The 13906-nt window shown below is 32.5% G+C and overlaps 2 protein-coding genes and 1 long non-coding RNA gene across 8 annotated transcripts in view; 2 read left to right on the forward strand and 1 right to left on the reverse strand.

Moving 5' to 3' along the window:
- The window catches only part of LOC119831090 (nucleolar protein dao-5), a 6817-nt gene extending 5698 nt beyond the window's left edge, over nt 1–1119 (forward strand). Inside the window, exons 7-8 of one of the 2 annotated variants that reach the window (XM_038354337.1) lie at nt 1–149; nt 539–679. The exon at nt 1–149 is cut by the window's left edge and continues 5 nt beyond it. In XM_038354337.1, the coding sequence (XP_038210265.1) occupies nt 1–149 (149 nt within the window). In that variant the 3' untranslated portion in view covers nt 539–679. Of the gene's footprint in view, nt 150–538 lie in introns of both variants that reach the window. The other variant, XM_038354336.1, reaches the window with a different exon arrangement.
- A 1466-nt stretch (nt 1120–2585) lies between these two features.
- Nucleotides 2586–3396, forward strand: LOC119831030. The gene is made up of 2 exons (XR_005287874.1): nt 2586–2919; nt 3223–3396. It is a non-coding gene; the product is annotated as an uncharacterized LOC119831030 (long non-coding RNA).
- Nucleotides 3397–5385: 1989 nt separating this feature from the next.
- On the reverse strand, nt 5386–13759 carry LOC119831028 (PDZ and LIM domain protein Zasp-like). 5 transcript variants are annotated; one of them, XM_038354250.1, is made up of 8 exons: nt 13489–13759; nt 12413–12436; nt 11907–12089; nt 9266–9404; nt 7526–7712; nt 7297–7417; nt 7087–7202; nt 5386–6351 (listed from the first exon to the last, which is right to left on the reverse strand). In XM_038354250.1, the coding sequence occupies exons 1-8, from the start codon at nt 13742–13744 to the stop codon at nt 6274–6276; spliced, it is 1104 nt and encodes a 367-aa protein (XP_038210178.1). In that variant the 5' UTR covers nt 13745–13759; the 3' UTR covers nt 5386–6273. The 5 variants fall into 5 exon arrangements, with proteins under 5 accessions (XP_038210178.1, XP_038210174.1, XP_038210175.1 ...); XM_038354246.1 differs by having other exon boundaries at nt 9266–10235; XM_038354247.1 differs by lacking the exon at nt 12413–12436 and having other exon boundaries at nt 9266–10235.
- Nucleotides 13760–13906: the final 147 nt, after the last annotated feature.

Here is a 13906-nt window from a genome sequence, read left to right on the forward strand (position 1 = left end):
GAGGGGGCGATAGGGGTGGAAGGGGCGGTCGTGGAGATAGGCACTCATGGGGTGGTGGTGACAGAGGAGGATTTAACAAGAACTTTAATGACAGAAAAAGCTTTGATGGTGGCGAAAACAAACAAAACAAAAAGATTGTTTTCGATTAGGTAAGCATGATATTTTTTTATATTATATATAGTATATTAAATTTAAAACAATAAGATAATTTTTAGAATATTATTACGATATTACCGGTATATTTGAACATAAACATTTTTTTATTGTGGATTATATATTGATCATTTTTAGAAAAATAAGTTTAAAAGTTTATAATGTTTCATTATAGTGATGCATAATTATTAATTACTAGCTGTCTCCCATGGATGTATAGCCTTTTAGTCTTCCTCCATCAAGATACTACTTAACACTGAAATAAATTGACCAATAATTAAATGAAATTCCATAACAAATCAGACCAGTAATTCCCGAGTTATTAAAATAACATGATATGAAAATCCAACTTGAATATTTCTCTTATAATATTTTATTGTTTCAGAGCGGAGCACGTGGATCGTGGGGTGAGCGTGCAAATATAGATTTGAAACACACACGAGGAAAGTCTTTTAAACATGAAAAGACTAAGAAGAAAAGAGGGTCATACCGTGGTGGTGTCATTGATATGGGTGTACATTCTATCAAATTTGAAGATTAGCCATAACTGTTTTTCATACTGCTTTGCACTACATATATAAAAAAAAATCAATAGTGTATTATGTGCATTTAATTTCACCATATATTTCTATAATAATCATATGATAATTTTTAGTAGGTATGATTTACCTATTTAGATGTATTTTGACTTTCTTTTATCCAAAAGAAAACTGATTTGATTGTTTTTAAAGCTTCAAAGCAAAACAAATATTTTGTAAATATTTTTTCTAGTGTTAAGCTTTAACCAGAATACAAATGTATGGTTATTTTGTACATAATAAGTGATTATAATATAATAGTATCCTACATTTGTGTTATAATATTAGTTGATATGATGGAATACTAGACTAAGTACTGTGGCAAGAACCGCCTTTTGTAAGATTGATGTTTCACATGTTTTATTTTAATAAAGAAGTATGAATGCCATCATTGTTTGATTAATTTTCAAAATGATGAGTGATCATGGGCAATAAAAATCTTGGTTGTAAAGTTTTATGCATACCAATCATGTAATATTTTGATAAAATAATTTTTGGTAAAAACTAGTATAGTATTATGTTATCCATGGTTTATGGTTACAAATTATTGGGTGAATGGTGAGGAATTTTGTTTCTTGATACCTAAAAATTAAATTGCCTAATTACTGAAAATCTGAAAATCTGAAAGTAATTAACGTAAATTTTGGCTTTTTGAAGTGAAACTGTGAACAGAATCGTGATTTCAAACCTGATGCAACGGAAAAACGACAGGTATGAGACAGAAATACAAAAATGTGTAGAATAACAGAAATATACGTACTATTTTATATTTTTAGACCAGGGCCGAAGCCTTTAAAAATGGTAAAAAATGAAAAAAAAATACAGTAGGATGAAACCCATTAGAAAAGGTGGGAAATATGATCAAAATGAAAGGAAAAATAAATTACAGACGATCCGAGTTCGGGAAGTGGGTGGGGGGGGGTTGGGGGGTTTAAGGTTAAAAAAAATAGTTAAGGATTTCCGGCAAAACTACAAGTCTTATGGAAAAAAGTTGAACGGCAAAGTTGTAGGTAATAAAAAGATCTACAACTTTTGTATTTGCAATTTTTTCACATAACCTCAAAATTTAGGTGAAAAATTCAAAAAACTTGGTTTTTTATTTATATCTTTTTCAAACATTTTTTTTTTCTACGAAATTTGGTGAAAACTTACCTTATTATGTCCCAAATACACTGTAATTTATTTGATTAAAAATATTTATTTTTTCGTCTTATTTTAACTTTATATCAAAAATGCACCCTAATTTTCAATCGAAAATTCTGACGTCAAAATATCAGCTTTTTTCAAAAAGTTTGGCGGCTTTTTATTCGTTGAAATATCTACTTTCTGATGGTGTAAAAAAAAATATACATTACTATAGGAAATGTTCTCAGAAAATGCAAAGTTCTCAGAAAGGTTTGTCGAATCTAACGATGAAGAAATGCCTTCAAAGAGACAAAAACTAATGAATAACTTATTCATTATATTTTTTTTTCAAAAACGTTAATCTTGTTATTTATAAATACCTTATCTGAAATTTTAATCAGTTATTCACATTTGCAAATATTTTCAACTGACTCCAAAAAAAGGAGGCCACTTATGACATTTACTGAGTAGTGAGTACTTACTACAGCTAGCTTTTAGCAATTTCGGGCAGAATTTATCCCTTTCTGGTGATTCAATCCGCTTTTAAGCTCTTGCCCCAAAACAAGTTAATCTGGGCAAGATATAATTTAGCAATGCAACTTGCGCTTTCTAGTGTTCAGGGTGGTACTCGCGACTACATTATTCATGATTACATTTTTTTTAATTTTTTGCCCTTCTAACCCGTTTTAGAGAGCCCAGTTGCCCTTATTAGAAAAACAAGGTGGCAACTCTCCTCACTACTCTTCACATTTGACATTGACACTTGGTAATTGGCTAAATTGGTAAAATCGTATCAATATTAGAGATATTCATAATTCCTAATTTAAATCTCATCTGATTTACAAATTAAAGCAGAAAAATCGAGAATTTGGCGCTCTGAGGACCTACGAATTTCATTTTTATGTGATGCAATTATGTTGCGACTGTTCAGAGAAATATTACGTATTGATCGAAGAACATACAAAAATTTTGGTCATAAAAGAGAGCCAGAATCAAGATTTACAGTAATTTGGCATGGATTTCTAACATTTAGTTTTATTGGACTGGGAGTGGAATGGAAAAGGTGCTAATTGTTGTGTATGCCATATTTAAGTTTTTAAAGTTTCACAAATCACTTCGAAGAGTGAACATGAGAGATCATATATCAATTGCTACCAATATAATTCGTTGAACTATCTATACAAAAAAATCTTTGGATCTTTTTGTATAGGAGGGAGGTAATATGGGCATTTGGCTCTGCACATTTTTTTGTTGAATTTGTACTCTACTACACTGCATCCAAACCAAACATATTACTACCATTATCTTCTTCAAATCAATCAAAATAAAAGAAGCATTAACAATTTGTTATTACTATTTGTTTCAGAGTTTTAACATTTTTGTTTGGAGACACTGATCTACCACATCCTCTTGAATTAGAACCACAACATGAAAATCCATCAAAAGTATAGAAAAATCATGCTAATATTTGTAAATATATAATTATATGTCAAGTAGGAATGTACATATTGAAGAAATATATTTATTAAGTTTAAAAAAAGCATAATATTATTCACATATACCTCTCGACTATACATTGAAAATAGATAAAAATTCCATTCTCTTCTTTCTTCTATCAGCCCTGTCAGAGCCCGGGCAAGTAGCTTGTAGTATATTAAAATGTATAAATTATATTTTTGATATTACATACAGATTCAGCCATAAGGTATATTTATATTATATATTTGTTTGCCATACTTTGTTTGTTGGCATCTACATCTATATTTTGAAATCACGTCACAAATATAGATTCTGTTGCCTAATACATGAATGTATATAATTGTAGGCAATGATTCTGGTCACTTGATGGATGGTTTTCTATTTACATAACATATGAAACTTGTGTTTTTTAATTTTCACATGAAAATTCTTTGCGTTATGCCACAATTCTAAAATAAGAACAAATAGTGCTTTTGATCCATAGGGTAACCTACCTACTTCTAACCTGTCAAATTGTCTTCTTTCTGGCCAACATTAAGATTCATCACATTAAAAAATATCTTGAACTGTTTTCATGCTTTTAAAAAAATAGTTTAGCAGTATGAGCTATAACCAAGTTCAACAAATAGTCAGTTAATGTAAATGAAGCAGGAACTGTAATTTGGTCAGCAAATTCTAATAATTACTAACCAAATCCTTCAGGTATATAGTAATACATACTCAATTCACAAGTTCTAAATACGATACCTCCTGCATTATCTCTGCCCAGCTGAATCTATTTCAATTGGATACAAATCAAAGGAAGACAAGGCCTCTGTGAATGTTGAGGTGTAGTGGTGGTCACTTACCAGTAGTACCTACTACTACCTACTAGCCTCTATATCCACTCTATCATAACAAAAGTTTACAATGTATAGAAAAACCATTACGTCAGTCATTCAAAAAAATCACTATAAATTAAAAAAATAACAGAACACACTGCAACTGACTAATCCCAATAAAGGTTAGGAGAGAAAAAACTTACTCCTGAGGGAAGCCACAGGCACTAGCCTATACTAACTCATTATACTCCTGACTTGGTTCAAGATGTGAATTAAAAAAAAATTATGTAATATGACTTACTTCCCATTGGATCTCCTCCCCAAGCCTTTCGTATAATTAGAATAGAACTTCACTTCAGGTAGATTTGTTGAATGGTACAGTTATAATACTATATAATAAGGAAATAAAACTAAATGTATTATGATAAAATACTTTATTTAAGCTCACATTATTATAAAATTGTTCTTATGCACTAATTCTAACGGCAATATTATCAATTTAAATAAATAGAGTATACTTGTTGTAAAATAAACAACACAGTTATTAAAGTCATTTATCATTAACATACAAGATGAATACAAAAAAGATGAGAAGAAAATGAAAATACACAACATAACTTTAAATGTATTTCTGATTTCCAAATTTTGTAAATAATAGTCAATCTTGACATATAATAGGATTTATATTTGATATCGGTGCACCATTTGGTACTCTACTTCAATAACATGGCAATAATTTTAAAAATATTTTTCCGCTATATAAATCTGTTAATGTTAGTTTATTAAAAACATTCCGGAAGCTGTGTACAAAGCCTTAAGTAAAATTAGAGGAAACGATTTATCACAATATTGCGCGCAAAATTCAACAAAATGAAAGCACCCAATTGTTAATTGTATTATTTAAAACATCGTATGCAAATTATCAAAGCATATTTAGTATTATGATACGATTATTTACAGTTATTTAAATAATAATAATTCAAATCAGAAATGATTTCCGGAAAACATATTTTTATAACCAAAACTTTTTGACTAGTATACAATACCTACAAATAATTTGATTAGATGATAATTTCATCTAAATTGTAGCGTTATTTTTATTGCCGTGGCAATTTTGTTTAATATATTGGTAAACAAGATTATATACAATTAAAAATAAACATAAGATTGCTGCATGATAATGCATTGGCAGGTTATATATAGCGCTTATGACTCCCGAATTTTTTTTCTCGACACTGTTCAATTTTGACTTTATTTCAAACATATCTTCAGCAGAAGCAGAATAAGTTGTACAAGATGACCTCCATACATCTTCAGTTTGATCTTCATTCTTACCCGTCGTATCTTTAATATTTCTCTCTTCTAGGATTTTATCTTGACCAAGTCTTTTATGGGCATCTTTAATTACTGTCTCTCTTTCTACATCCAAATTTTCCATACAAGTATTATCCTTAGTTTCAGATAATCTATTTAGAGTTTCTTCTAAGTAACAGTCTATGTTTGTCAGTTTTATTGGTATTTCTGTGTTACCTAATGGACTATGTTCCCGCTGAATTAACTTTAGCTCATTCTGATTTGATTCGTTTTCAATAATTTTCCCATCAATTGGATGCAGTAGATGCATTTCTTTGCACAATGTATTGACAATTTGGTAACTTGTAAGGTCATCATAATCATTTTTTATAAAATTTATTGGAGTCAGAGATCCGTTTTTAAAGAAAGGCGATAGTCTTGAAATTGAATCAATTTCAGGAGGAATAGGAGTAAATTTAACTTTTATCACATCCTCATTAACAATCGTTTCAGTTTTGATAATATCGTCAATAATGGCTTTATTGCCTTCAGGTCCAAAGCTTTCAGACAAATTAGGCGAATCTGTCACATCGTGTTTTGTAGTGCTGTGGACATGGTCTACAGTTACTTTACTCAATAGTTTTCCATCCGTACTTCTAATATCGGAAAACAGCCCTCCATCAAAGTGGAGGGGTGTTTCCAATTTCCTGGTCCTTTGTGGTGGACTAGTATTTAGAGATGGCTTAGGAGGAGAAAGAGAGACTGGGCGAAAAGTAATAGTCGAATAAACAGTATCAGAGTTATAAATAATTTTTGGTGGACTTTTAGCGGGCGTGAATCTTACAGAAAGGTCGTCCTCCCTTGGCGAAGAAACTCTGTCCTTCGAGATTCTTTTTGCAGACCTTTAACAAAAAAATAAAAATACACATTCAATTAATAACCTTCATGTTTATCTATGCTTATATAAAATAAAATAGACATGTACAATACAATAAACTATAAAGTGTATAAATTTTAAACATAAAAACACTGTACAAATAACAACAATTCTACATATAATAGCCAAAACATTTTGTTCTCCCAATAAAACACTCAAAACTTACGATACATCATACATAGCAATCTCAGGCAATATCACTAAAACTACTCTACAACTACTAAATCACAAAAAATCCTTCTGAATTTTAAAGAAGGTTCGTTGATGTTTTATATATTTTATATAACAAACTTGTGTTAATTCTCACGAGGGTATAACTTCACACATTAGTTGGGAACATAACACTGAATGGCAGCGTATGACGAGCTGTGTGTAAAAATGATTTAGAAGATATATAATGAATAAAGAGAATGTTTACCGTAATATAAAAAACGTTCGATTTTTTAATAAATGAGTGAATAGTGTAAGTTACTTATTACACAAAAATTCTATTAGGAACATCGCGGAATATAGAAGGGAGATATTTTTCACAACGGGTATCGATCATTTCACTTTAAACATTGTTTTGACTATTTTATGTTTGAGTAATAGCAACATTATTTATTAATATTTCAATTTGGTTTGACATATAACGGTTTAGTTCGGTGGGCCAATTATTGAATTACATGTATTGTTTTAGTAGGGCTCTCATCATACGCACCGTGCAGTTGAAGCACTGACTGTGGTAGTTATTGTTGAGCGCCTCGACCCACCTGTCGCCCGCCTCCACGGGGAAACCGCATGCGAAACATTTAGTCGTGAATAACTCGTTCCAGTCTAAAATATGCATAAATTTATGAATATAGTAACATGGGTAAAGTGAATAGAAATTATTGAAACTCAATCGTTTCTCATAATCCAATTGACTTGCCTGCTTCACAATATGGTAGACCGTCTTCTAAAAAGAATGGATTGTTTCCAAAAAGTTTGCCGCAATAAACGCAGCTGAAACACTCGGGATGGAAGTGTTTTCCGATAGCATTAAGACAATCCTGGGAATATCAACAACAATATTAGGGTAATGTGCTCTGCGCAGTCGTTTATATAATATATTGTTTACCCATATTATTCATTATGTAATCTGTATTTCAATTACCTACCCCCTTGATTTTTGCGTGGCACTTATTACACGATGGTGCAATATATTGTTCGAAACAGAATTCGCAATACAATTGACCATTCTCTTCAACGAAACCGATATCTTGCAAGGGGCGACGGCACGTAGCATTGACGCAGATGAAGTGCTCCGGACACCAAATACGGCCCAAAGCCGTTATGAATGGACCCCTGACACAAAATAATACATATTGTTAGTTTTAAACAGTATCCGTATCGAAAAAATGTGTACATATTCGATTGACTTTATTTATAAAATCGTGCAGTTATTTTGTCACAGTAAATAAATAAATCATGCTATCAAGGCCATGCCAAATTATTAATTTTAAATAAATATAAAATGTAGATTATAATGGTAGTGAACATGTGGTTACCTGGTTATAGCTTTATCACATACATGACATATGTAATGTCCATCAGCAACATCAAGTGAGGTCATGGTGCTTAATGGCCTGGCGATGATATGTGAGTCCCTTCTACCGTCATCTTTTTTAATATTTTTCTTCTCTCGTCGTCTTACAACGGTCTCCTCTGTATTATCTTTGTTGGTATTAATTTGATTCAAATATTCATCACTGTTTAAGCTCTGTCCATTCGATTTATTATTTTCAATTTTAGTATTTTTATAAGTATAAAGTGTATTATCATATAGATTAGGCAGATTTTGAGACTCATCTGTACCTTCTGAAAAATTTTCTTTGCCATTTTCTATAGAAACGATCTTATTGTTCATTTTGTTCCCTGTTTTGTTGTTTATATTATTTTTGTCTGATATTTTAATATTTGTATCATCAAGTTTGTGTTGTAAATAACTGTTATCTGTTGAGAAGCTTGAATCGTTAATGGCATCACTTCTTTCAAATATTTTCCTTTTGCTCATAGTGTTTGAAAAGTTTGACTCGATTTTTGCATCACTTTTGTTTGTTTCATAAGGAGAATCATGTAAAAATGACGATTTATTGAAGGTGGGCTTTTGATGTAAATTATTTGTATAAATATTGTCTACTTTATCTTTTTTAGAATCTTCACAACTTGAATACATGTTTCCATTTTGAACTTTTTCTCCAGGAGTTAAATCTTTTGTTATTTGAAGTATAATAGAATCTTCGGTTGACATCGAATTGTTCATTGTATTGCGACTATTAAAAACTGGAATTGGAGTCGTTGGTAAAGGCGGTGGAAGAGGAGCTTCACCATTGGAACTGTTTACTTTCGATGCATTTAATAAAGGTATATTTATTTCTGCTTGTTTAAAGACTCTGTCTGTTACTTTGGCTCTTGGTCTTTTAAGTGTATTGTCTCGACTGTTTTCACCAGATGAAGTATTTTCTGTATTTAAGGGGTGGTTTGTTACTATCGTATCTTGTATTCTATCGGCCATAGATTGTATATGGTCTGCGGGTTTGATTTTTCTCTGTATACCAATTTCGTATCCGTTCAAAGCCATTTTTGCCATTTTTCTTATGAGTCGTTCTTCAGCTGGACTTTTAAATTCCATTTTATGTGTATTGGTGATATTTTGTGTTTCGTTAGCTGTTAGAAAATAAAACGTCTATGTAAACAACACTCGTTAAAAAGCTTAAAAACTGGTTAAGAAAAGAAAAAACATTTAGAGTACACGCGTAAAATACAGTAAAAGACCACATTCACGAGTTAAAACTATCCCTATATTTACGTAGACATGCAACACACAATTCAAACGCACGCATTTTACAACTATTCACCTAATGTTCCCGTTGCAAGAAGCGCAAAGAGGAACGCGAGAGCCAGGTAGTACAGCTTTGTTCAAAACTCCCCTCCCTCGTTTAGGAGCCGATGACACGCCAAATGTTTTGCCACGAGCGGCAGCCCCTACACTGGAACCTGTTGACGGGGTAGGATCACACACCGGATCACGGTTAGCACCAGAAATAGAAGGACTCATTTCAAACGCTGCTTTATGAGTTTGTCTAGTGGTATCCACATTTTCATTAGTAAGATTAGAAGAAAAACTTTGTGTAGTAGGAGTAAAACTCATGGCAGAAGAAGGTTTTTTAGAGTTAATAGCAGATGGGCGAACTAAAGCTTCGACAGGTTGATATGAATCAGAAGACAATGAAGCACCTTTTTTAATTTCTATCATTTTAGCTGACTGTATTTGTTCATATTCTTCAAATGTTTTTCTGGTTGTTTGCACCGTCGTGTTACCATACTCAGCAACATTCTGTGTTTCCATCTGTCTCTGTCCATAATTCTGATTCATCATGCTATCTTTTTTTATGGACATATTTCCTTCTTTGTAATTTTCAGATTGGCGTTCAACATTTGAGCGCTGTTCTTCTTTTACTAATGGATTTTTTACTTCATTACTACACATATTAGTTTGAGTTAAATTTAGCTCTTGTTGAAATGTTGAGGGTAGTTGGTGTGAAAAAGGCTGATTTTGGTTTGAGTAAGATTGAGGGGCATTGTCTTTTATACGAGGAGCCTGAGCTTTGAATGTTGGACCCTGGGAAGGTGTTCGAGGCCTTGGCTTAGGAGTTGGTGTACGGCTACCTTCCCCACCAGAGGGCTGATAAACATGACTTTCCGGCGCATAATGTTCCACAGTAGCTAAATTCATTTGATAATGTGGTATTATTGGCGCAGGTTTATTTATAAGGCTTGGAGTAGAAGGACGACTTCGAGGTGGTGATCCTCGTGAAATATTGTCATCTGAAACAGGATGAGAAGCCGTAGAAATATGACTTGTATTTAATTTTAAATTTTTCGTGTCTTGGATAGAAACTTTTGTTTCTGGTAACTTAGGATGCAATGGAGAAGGAGCCTCTAAAGGAGGTGATACATCATGACAAGTGGTCGACAATTTTTTTGCAGGATTTACTACTGGCATAAATGATTTTTGATAACTATTCGAAACGTGAGTAGGTTCTGATGATTCAGGTTGTTGAAACGTTGAACGTTGATGGACGGAATTGTATGTATTAGTATCATTTCTATTAGAGCAAAAATTGTGGAAATCTGTTCCAAATTGGGTAGTCGATGAAAACATTTCATTTTTATTTAATTGTTCATAGTAGCTTTGGGTGCAATTTACTGAAGATATTCCTTGAGTATTTACGCATGTGGTAATGGCAGAATTCTCTAAATTTGTTAATAATTGCTTTGAATTCATACTTGTGTCGCTAATTTGAGAAACAAAATTTGAAGATTGTGGGTGTGTATATTTGCCTACAGGTCGAAATGCAGACACTTGTGATGATGATTGGAGATTATTAGATAAGTGTTTCTTGGAATTAATACACGTATTCAAATTCGTTTTGGTGTCAGGGCGTTGAATATCGGACTGACTAACCGCCTGTGTGGAACTATTTACAATATCTTTATTTTCATAATTTGATGAATAAGGGGGTGCATTAATTGGTGGTAATATTGTAGTATCTTTTGAATTGTTATCATTAACTGAGCTATTTTTTAGAGATTTAAATGGTTTATCTGGAATAGTTGTCAATGCATTCACCATGGGTGACAAGGTTGGACAAGGAATATTTACACCCGATGATTTGAAAGACAGTGGTTCGTGGGATATAGAAAAATTACTTTTTTTCTCTGATATTTTTGATGTTGAGTTATGAGAATTAGTTTCAAAATGTAGGATTTCATTTAAGCATGGATTGTGGTCACTAAATTTGCATTGTTGGGTTGTTTTAAGTGGTGGGTACAACATTTCCTCATGGGATGTTTGTAAAAGTGAACTATTATTAATTGACTTTGTGCTGTTTGAGTTATTAGTAGAACATTCTGTAGACTGTTTTGCAATTGCATCATTACCTTCTTTTCCATCAAAGAACAGGTGCGATTCTTGTTTGGTTTTGTTTTCTTTAGAATTAATTAAAGTATTGTTTGTTTCAGTAAAGTTTGTGCCTAAATGATTTCTTGTGTTTTGAGTATTAGAAAATTGAATTGATTGTGCATCAAATTTGTTTCTTTTCCCTTCCTCGACAATACCTCCTTTCGGTTGCAATATTTCTGTGGTCATGGCAGATGACGATGGTTTTAAAATATCATTTTGGTTTAATTCAAAATCCGTAACATTATGCATTAATTTCTGGTCCATGCGTGAAATGCCACCAATGGTTGGGGTGAACGATACTGGGACAGCGCCTTGTGATTGGTAAAGCACATAGCTTTGTTCTTCAGATGTTGCTTGTTCAGAAAATGATTGGACGGTGCAATTGGATATTTCTTGCATCATTTGAGACTGTTCACTTTGTACTGATGATTTAGAAAATGAAGACGCTGTGGTAGCAGCAGACGTTGAAGCAGATGAAAATGAAACGGAAGAAGAAAATGCTGTTTCTTGTGATGTTGATATAAATTGGTCACCTGATGAAAGTTGCTCTTTGGCTACTTTAGATTCAGCAGTAGCTTTCTTTGACATACTTTCAGAGGAAACGAAGGTCGTTTCTCCTAAATGTTTACTAGAAACATTTTCTGAAAAGTTTGTCAAAGGTGTTTCGTCTTCTGGAGGATTCGGTGGGGGCCACACAATGCTTTTTACATTCTTGGCTGTTAGCGTGTTATCGATAGCAAATGTTAAGAATGGAGGGAGGGAAAAAATAATAAAAATAAACATTAGTTAATTTGTAAAATTCTACATTCTCTTAAATACAAAAAAGCTTAAAAATAGAAAATAATTCTTACTAAAGCGTGACGGTTATTAAATCCACTTGACTAGGAATCAATACTCTTAAATTATGGTAAAAAGTCAAATTAATTTGAGTGCTGTGCCTGGCATTGGAGTTCCGCGAAGAACGCATTTACTGTATTTACAACATGTTGCTTTATAAAACTGTGTTGCGGTTATTTATGCTTTCTATTTATATTATTACCTTTATACATTGAAACAGGTGCCTCTGTCAAAAACAAACCAAATTTATTACACCTAATATTTGTAGTTAGATTTAAATATAATTTTAGAATACTTTCCTTATAAGTACTTTGTTTATCTTAGTATAATCATGAAATGAAATTGCCGCAAAACACAAGAAAATGCTTAAACTAAAGTACTTAAAAAAGGTAATACAACTTTGAAACGTGGAACAATTTTTAAAACTATTTGAAAAAAGGCAATGTGGTCTTCAAGAAAGTTATTTCTTAAAATACGTCTATATATATATCAAGATAAAAAAAAATAATAAGATTTTTACCAAATAAACAATTGCTACAAGAATTGCAAAAGATATATGTATTAAGCCTGTACCATTATATTTTACGAACTAGACTCAGAATATGGAAATATTACCATTATACCTTTATTAATTTGTTGTTCGCTCAGACATCATACCTTCAAATAATAAGAGTAAGGCAGAACAGCGTTTGCCGGGTCAACTAGTATAATCATTATAATAATATTATACAGAAGCCGACTACATTCGTTAATTAATTGTCTTCAAATAGGTCATCTATCTTCTCAGTTACGTAATTGTATATTATCGATAAACTATTCTTATCTACTATTCTTTGGATATTTCATTCATTCATTGTAATTGATAGATATCGTGCATACGTATAACGTACACATTATTGCATGTAACTTGCTCTGTACATAAAAAAACATACTGTATTTAAAATAGAGCAGCGCAAAACAAATAAAAATAATATCTTTTTTCTGGTACAGACATTAATATCGTATATACTGACTACTTTCTTACTTAAGTCTGTTACAAAGGTTATTTTACGATGTAATTATTATTTAAAAACTTCAAAAGAAAATGAGAGCCTATTAGGTTTGCGGATGTATATTCATTAATTTGTATTAAGTAATAAGTTGTTTTTACACTCTTGTTAAAATTTCAAATTTAACCAAATACAGAAAGGGTCCTTTTCTTTTGAGTTGTATAAAACTGTTATACGAAGACGATATAGAACTGTATCAAGAATTAAACAGCAAAAGTGACTCTCTTACTCGGTGCGAAGGGAGCCGTGAGGGGCGCGGAGGGTGCGGGCATGGGCGCGGGGGCGGGCGCGGGCACGGCCACCGGGCGCGCGGGCGACATCGGCGCTGAGCGCGGTGAAAGCGACGGCGAGTACGCCGAGCCTATGGACGAGCCAAACGGCTTCGGCCCGGACAAGTTGCTCGATGGCTGGAACGATAATTTTATATTGTGATTGGGGACGAGGGAAATTGTATGCGTGAAGTGTTGGTTACTACTGTTTAGCATTCGAATTTTAAAAAAAAAGGAAGATCGGGAATAAAGATCGGTAAGGACAAGAGACGGGAATCGGGAACCTGAGCTATTGTCGTATCATTGAAACCTGAACCCTGATCACTAGCCAACCCCATGATAACACTATTCATTTAAAAAAATTAAAATAAATATTTA

Source organism: Zerene cesonia, chromosome 13 (genome assembly GCF_012273895.1).
Source record: "Zerene cesonia ecotype Mississippi chromosome 13, Zerene_cesonia_1.1, whole genome shotgun sequence".
Taxonomy (NCBI): Eukaryota; Metazoa; Arthropoda; class Insecta; order Lepidoptera; family Pieridae; genus Zerene; species Zerene cesonia.

What these genes read in the sequence shown, in the direction of transcription:
- LOC119831028 (XM_038354246.1), bottom strand. Translation starts at nt 13,744, where the DNA reads ATGCTAAACAGTAGTAACCAACACTTCACGCATACAATTTCCCTCGTC. An exon ending in TCTTGCAACGGGAACATTAG is followed by an intron (nt 7,713 to 9,265) that starts GTGAATAGTTGT and finishes ATTTTGTGTCAG; the next exon opens with GGGTCCATTCATAACGGCTT. An exon ending in GCCACGCAAAAATCAAGGGG is followed by an intron (nt 7,418 to 7,525) that starts GTAGGTAATTGA and finishes TGATATTCCCAG; the next exon opens with GATTGTCTTAATGCTATCGG.